General features: G+C 39.7%; 1 protein-coding gene across 1 annotated transcript; it reads left to right on the forward strand.

The window, feature by feature from the left end:
* The first annotated feature begins 3,500 nt into the window (after positions 1–3,500).
* LOC103730182 (olfactory receptor 2AJ1-like) lies at positions 3,501–4,445 on the forward strand. Its single transcript, XM_008828370.1, has one exon. The coding sequence runs from the start codon at positions 3,501–3,503 to the stop codon at positions 4,443–4,445; it is 945 nt and encodes a 314-aa protein (XP_008826592.1).
* The last annotated feature ends 2,789 nt before the right edge of the window (positions 4,446–7,234 follow it).

The following is a 7,234-nucleotide window of genomic DNA, read 5'->3' on the forward strand; positions in this document are numbered from 1 at the left end:
CTGAGGCATCTTCCGTCATCTTCCATTCTCTAACTATAGAGGTAACACCAAATCAGATGGCTTAACAGCATAAGCAAGGGCTCAACATCCCCTCAGTGAGAATGTCACTTGCATTGCTAAGCCTAGAGAAATAAGTATTCAAATTACTTGTGAAAGAGTCCAATGTGCAGTAAATCAGGTGTGGTCTGATGTGATAGGAAATGAGGACAGGAGGAAGGACTGGGGTCCTTGGTCATGCATCGTTTGATTCATGCCACAGCAAAGCCAGTCCTGTGCTGTAGTAGTGAGCGTTCATGGCATACCATCTTACCTCTATGTTGAATGTCATGTCCTGAGGCAGTTGGCTTTTTCTGAGTGGGACAGAGTCATCTGTTCTGAACTGAAGACAGCATGAAACCCTCTGGGAAAAAAGATTTCAAATGTACAATTGTAGAATATAAAACCTTGAAAGCTATGGCACTATTAAGGCAGACAGTTTATGTGGAAATAGTCAACTCAGGAAAAGATTGGAAATAGATAAAATTGTGCATATATAAAGAATTCACTGGAAATAGTAAATTAAGATAGGGAGATTTTTGTAAAATTAAGGGGTGGTGACAAAACAATGTTTACATCTTGAAATTTTGCTCTAGAAAGAAGTGCCTATTATTAGCACTAAATAAACATTTATATGTGGAGAAAGTAGAGACAGGCAAGTTGTAATTGTAGTATCTTTAATTTCTATGTTATGCAAAAATGAGAGCTTCACAGTTTGAATAAAGCATAGTAGAATAATATTGTGCTATAAGATACCCAAGTTTATGATCCAATGGAGCTGCTCAGAGCAGCAAACCATTACCATAGGGGGCTCATGTTATTATCTTCCACTCTTGAAGCTAATTTAGTGATTTTTTTTAATTACTAATATTTACCATGATAAATTCTAATCATAAAATATATAACATTCTGTAATAATTACAAATGTGTAATATGTCGTATTTATTTTAAAACTAACATGATACTCTTCTAAGTCACCTGGATTTTCAGAAATTAGTTCAACACAATAATATAATTTCATTTGAATAAATACATAAATGTAATTTAAGCAATTCTATGTTAATGCATATATAATGTATTTTCAGAACTATTGTAACTACTAAATGGAGGCCAACTAGGAGGCTTATCAAGCAAAGGTGCCTGTCACTTAAACCTGAAGACCTGAGTTTGATCCTTGGAACATATGTAAAAGATGGAAGGAGGGAGCTGATTCCATAAAAATAGTCCCTTGACCTCCACTCATGGACTGTGGCACGCATATCCATGCACATACACATCATGTGTCCACATGTGTGGATAGCCTGACTCACCAAGTGGATAGGCACAGCGGACCCACACAGCTTCATAGGTAGAAATCAGTTCAGCTGCTTGTGCAAAGTAGTTGTGTTAGTGGGCAATAGAAGTTAGAGACCCTAAATAATTTTTCACAGCAAAGGATTTTGATATGGTGAGAATCTCTGTTTGTCTCTCTCTACATGTGTCTCTGTCTCTTATATACAAACTGATGCCTAAATACAGTCATTTTAAAGAAGTGTGACAGTTTGGAAAAATAATTGTGGGCCATTCCTTCTACTGTGTGAAATGTCTTAGCACAGAATCATCAACACAGTCCATCCTGACGTTATTGTTTCTTTTCTCTGTAACTGGAGCCCATTTTCCCTTGAAGTGGCCATTTTAAGTTCAAATATTATATGTGGAGAATAAGCCACAATAACTGTTTTGTACCCAGCATACTGATTGTTTTTATGCAATGATAAATCCTTGCATATTTATAAAGAGAGAGGGATTCTCAGAGAGTATAAGAATTTCTTAGAAATTACAGATTCAAATATTTTCTGAAAAAGTTAACACTTTAAAGTACGTGGAAAGCATATTCTCTGATTAACTCTAATGTTGTAGAAGAAACAGATGTGTGAGTTGTGTGTTATAACTTCATCTATCACTATTATTAGGAATATTTCAAACTAGATGATGAAAAACATCATCTGTTTATACAAGGTTTGCATAAATTCAATCTAAAGAAATAACAGAATTAACAAATTCCAGCTACATTTTAAAAATCACCTTATTTTTATTTTATGTAAGTTTTGTCTGCATGTACCTAGGTATACTGTGCCCTGCGATACCCGTGGAGGTCAGAAGAGAGGGTTGAGTCCCCTGGAACTGGAGTTATAGATAATTGTGAGCTGCCATGTGGGTGCTGGGAACTGAACCCTGGTCCTCTACAAGAGCAGGAAGTGCTCTTAACCACTGACCCATGTCTCCAATCCCAATAGCTAAATTCTTAAGTTTAAAATTAAACTAAAATATATTCTTAACGATGGAGTTGGGCGTAGGTAGGCGGAGAGGATCTGAAAGGAGATGGAGGAGTGAGTCAGAATATTATCAAAACACTTTGTATTAAAATTTTCAAAGAATCAATAAAAATATTATTAAAATGCATTTGTTACTTTAAACAGATTCAGCTCTTATCCTTTCCTTTAAAACAAAGGTGATTTTCAAACTTATAGAACATAGATAACTTTTAACATGTTATTCATTATTTAGTACCCTGAAAAATCTTAGGTATCTCATATTTTGTTCTCCATATGTGTTATCTAATAGGAAATTCACTGACGAAAAATTCAGACTCATGGTAATAATACTTATTTTTGTGGTTTGTGGAGGCCTTGGAGCATGACCAGAGGAGTTACTCATACTCACAGGATCATAGGAGGGGTCTGTTCTCTGGCATGGACAGTTTATTTTACCATCAAATTCAACAAATATTACCTAGCAAATGGTATAAGCCCATTTCTGTTCTAGGCTTTTGGATTCTGCCTGTGAACAGACCAAATTATGATGAGGTTAAAACTTGGGTGGAATAATGACAGCGAACAATCAACATAACTCATGAGCTTATTATTTACTAAGATAGAAGGTGAAAAGTGATGTTCAAAAATGTCAGGGTGGAGCAAAGCACAGAGAGCAGGAAAGTCTGCTGGTTTTAACTGGAATAATTAATTAATTAATTAATTAATTAATGGTTTTACAGTTCTTAGCCTGGAACCCGGGTTACAGGAAGAGGCCCACCATGGCATTCCAACTGAAAGAAGTCCAGTGGAACAGCGAAATTTAAAGAGTGTGCAGACAGGGGCATCCTTTGGAAGACACACTTGTAAATGACTGGATTTATGTAAAATATATGGAATCAATTGAAACTATGAGAATTAAAATTTAGAAAAAGGCCAATTGATCGCAATAAATATCACAAATTTGTGTGAGGAAATAAATGTCTATCCTGAACACTGTTAAAACTCTCTATGAGGCTTGTGATGCTGAAACAAAATATGACATTAAATCATTTTAATATATATGTATATATGCATACATATATGTATACACATATATATATAATGAGTCTGATATTCAACCATATTTTCTAATTAAATAACTATGTCATTTTAGGTAAAACAGGAGATATCATGATGGAACTTGACAATCACACTTTCAACAGCGACTTCATTCTTTTGGGACTGTTCTCTTCTTCACAGACAAGTCTATTCTTTTTCTCATGGATATTCTTCATTTTTATTATGACCATAACAGAAAATGCTTTCATGATCCTCCTGATCCATAAAGACTCTCGACTGCATACCCCCATGTACTTCCTGCTCAGCCATCTCTCCTTCATGGATATCCTGCACATTTCCAACATTGTTCCTAAAATGATCGCTGACTTTCTGTCAGGCAGCAGAACCATTTCCTTTGCAGGCTGTGCCTTCCAGGTATTTCTGTCCATCACCTTGCTAGGTGGTGAGTGCTTTATTCTGGCAGCCATGTCTTATGATCGCTATGTGGCCATCTGCCACCCACTTCGGTACCCTGTGCTGATGAGGGAGAACTCCAGTGGGCTCATGGCTGCAGGATCCTGGCTCGTGGGAATCTCCAACTCCATAGTCCACACATCTTTTGCCCTCCATTTTCCATTCTGTCACTCTAGGGCCATTGATCACTTTTTCTGTGAAGTCCCTGCAATGTTGAAGTTGTCTTGTGTAGACACATCACACTATGAACGAGGAGTTTATGTGAGTGGCATTATATTCCTGCTCATTCCGTTTTCCACGATCTCTATATCTTATGTGCAAATTCTCCTCACTGTCCTACAAATGCAGTCATCAGGGGCACGACAAAAGTCATTTTCCACCTGTTCCTTCCACATGCTTGTGGTCATAATGTACTATGGGCCACCTATTTTCACATATATGAGACCTCGATCATACCACACTCCAGGCCAGGACAAGTTCTTGGCAGTATTCTACACCATCCTGACACCCACACTCAACCCCATTATCTACAGCTTTAGGAATAAAGATGTTCTCATGGCTGTGAAAGACATGTTCCACAGTTGTTTTCTGAATAAAAAGTAAATTAAAAATGACTACACTTTGTGATTTCTGTTCTTCTATGGGTGCCAAAGTAAAGAGCATTCATTGTGTTTCTCTGGAAAGAATTAATAAATATTTCATGGATCCTTTCAAAAGACATGAATATTTGAATGCCACTTAAAACATCTAAGTTTTAAACATGTTCGTTTTGTAGAGTAATATCTCCAGTAATATGCTGTTCCTTCCCTGGCAACTACTGCAGTCCCCCCATGCACTGTGAAATAAATCCTTCCCATAAGATTTTTCTGCCATGCTTTGATCACAATGATGAAAAGCTGACTAACGGACTTTATAAAATACATTAGTAACAAAAATACGGGACTGAAGACATTTCTCAGTGCTTAAGGACACTGGCTGCTCTTGCTGAGAACCTGGTGTCCTAATTTGATTTCTATGGTTGTGGTAAAGTCACTGATCAAAACCACTTTGGGGATGGAACGGTTTATTATATCTTAAATCTCCCAGGTTTATCACTGAGAGAAATCAGGGCAGGAACCTGGAGGCTCTGAAGCACAGACAATGGAGGAACACTGCTTACTAGCTTGTTTCTCTGGCCTGTGCCCATTCTGCTTTCTTATACACCCCAAGTCCATCTGCCCAGGGGTGGCACTACGCACAGTGGGTTGAGCCCTCACACATAACTTATTAATCAAGAAAATGCTTGAGATATGCTCACAGGAAATTCCCCAATCACAGTTCCCTCTTCCCAGGTGTGTCAAGTTGACACCAAGCTATCCAGGACAATTGACTTATTGTCAACTTGATACACAAACACATCATTATTAATCCACAACCTTTCCATTTCTTGGACCTAGAAAAGACGCTAATATTAATACCACAATACAATACAGTACAGCTTTAAACGTTCCACATTCTTTAAAAATTTCAAGCCCTTCAAAACTTCAAACTCTACATAGAAAGTCTCTTAACTGTGGGCTCCTGGAAAATCCAAAAATATTACATTCTTTCTTATTTCAAAAGAGATGACCTGGGCACACTTAACCAAAGTCCAGCAATGTAGTTCAGTGTTGGACATCTGAGATTCATTCATGACCTTCTGGGCTTCATAGGGCTTGGGCTTCTCTAGCCTGGCCATCCGTAGTACACACAGCTTGTCCTATAGGTTCAGGCTGGCTCCATTCCACTCCTGCCTCTGCCCTTGTTGGTCATCCCACAGTTCTGGTATCTCCAATATGCTGGGGCTTCTGTAGCAACTGAGGCTGAACCTTCACCTCTTCTTCTCTCTTGGCCTCTCAGGGTGTCAATCCTCAGTTCTGGGAGGTCTTCATCACAATTGAGGTGACCGCTTCACCAATGGCCTCTCATGGTACAAAGCCTCAGATTCTCTCCATTGACCCCTTTATTCCTTCAAAACCAGTGCCACCTGGGAGACACACTTTCCCAAGTTCTGCTGCCAGTATGATGTGCAACCTTGGCCCACTCTGGGTCACAGCTTCTGTGTGCTGATCCTGAGGAAAAGGTTTCCAGAAGATTTCACCTGGATGATGCTGATCTCTTGTTACAGCCCCAGCTGATCAGCATTGATTACCCATCTAAAGCACAAAAAGTTTTTATTCCAAAATTTCTTAATTCCACACGAAGAGCCTTGTTTCCCCTTTGAAACACCACAGGTCAGTCCTCCGTCATCTACAACACTTTCAGTATTATCTTCAAGTTCCTACAGAACAGCTCACTGAGCTCCACGTACTTTTCCAGTCCAATTTTCCAAAAACTTTCACAATCCTCCCAGACATGTATGGTCAGATTCATGACAGAAATATCCCACTCTCTGGTAGCCACTTCTGTATTAGTTAATTTTCTGTTGCTGTGATAAACATCATGACAAGGCAACTTAGAGAATGTAGAGTTTATTTGGCTTATGCTTCCAGAGGGAGGGTTCATAATGGAGAGAATGCATGGCCAGAGGAAAGGAGGTGGCCGAATAGAAACGTGAGGCCTCACATTTTCAGTCAGGCACAGGAAGTCAAGAGGAACATGAATTCTGGCAAGGGTTAAGAACTGTCAGTGCCTTCCCCCAGTGATGTGCTTCCTCCAGCATGGCCACCCCTTGGTGAGGTGAGTGAACAGATCACCTGTCCTGAGCATCACTGGTTGTGGGGTGGTGTTGTGTCACTGGCCTCAGGATGCTGGCTTAGCCTCTCTACTGACACTGAGGGGCAGAGTGGCATTTGCTGTGAAGGAGCCCCAGCATGGAATGTGCAGGTTGGTCGTGGATCCCCTGTGGGGAGGTTGGGGCTCAGAGTCTATTGCTCACGCCCAACTGTCCGTGTATATTTGACCTGGGCACTCAGGTCCCCAATCTATTCGCGGAAGACATGAAGGAATGCCTGGGCTTCAGGAGCACCTGCTGTGGTGCATGGAAGTCAGAGCTGAGGTCCAAGTGCTAAGGCTGGAGCTGCTGCCTCTGTCCAGTGTTGCTTTCTTAATACTCCTGTTTCCTGCTGATGCAGAATCAAGCCCAACCCCCTTATTGGTTATGGTTATTGGTCACTATTCAAGTTCCTTTATTTATTTTCCCATTTCAGATATATATGTTAACCAATAAAGAGCTAATGTGTACAGATGACTATTTCCGTCCTGTCTAGTCACATTCAGTTAGCCCCAAGCAACCAAATCTCCTTAAGTCTCCTAAAATGGAGGGTCCCACTCTGAGTAAGACAGGCCCATGAGAAAACATCACAATTGTAAATTGAGAAAAATCTGGGAAGGAGAATTGGGTGTCGTTAAAGGAAATGACCTCATTATGAATT

Source organism: Nannospalax galili, unplaced genomic scaffold (genome assembly GCF_000622305.1).
Source record: "Nannospalax galili isolate Female #2095 unplaced genomic scaffold, S.galili_v1.0 scaffold533, whole genome shotgun sequence".
NCBI classification, from domain to species: Eukaryota; Metazoa; Chordata; class Mammalia; order Rodentia; family Spalacidae; genus Nannospalax; species Nannospalax galili.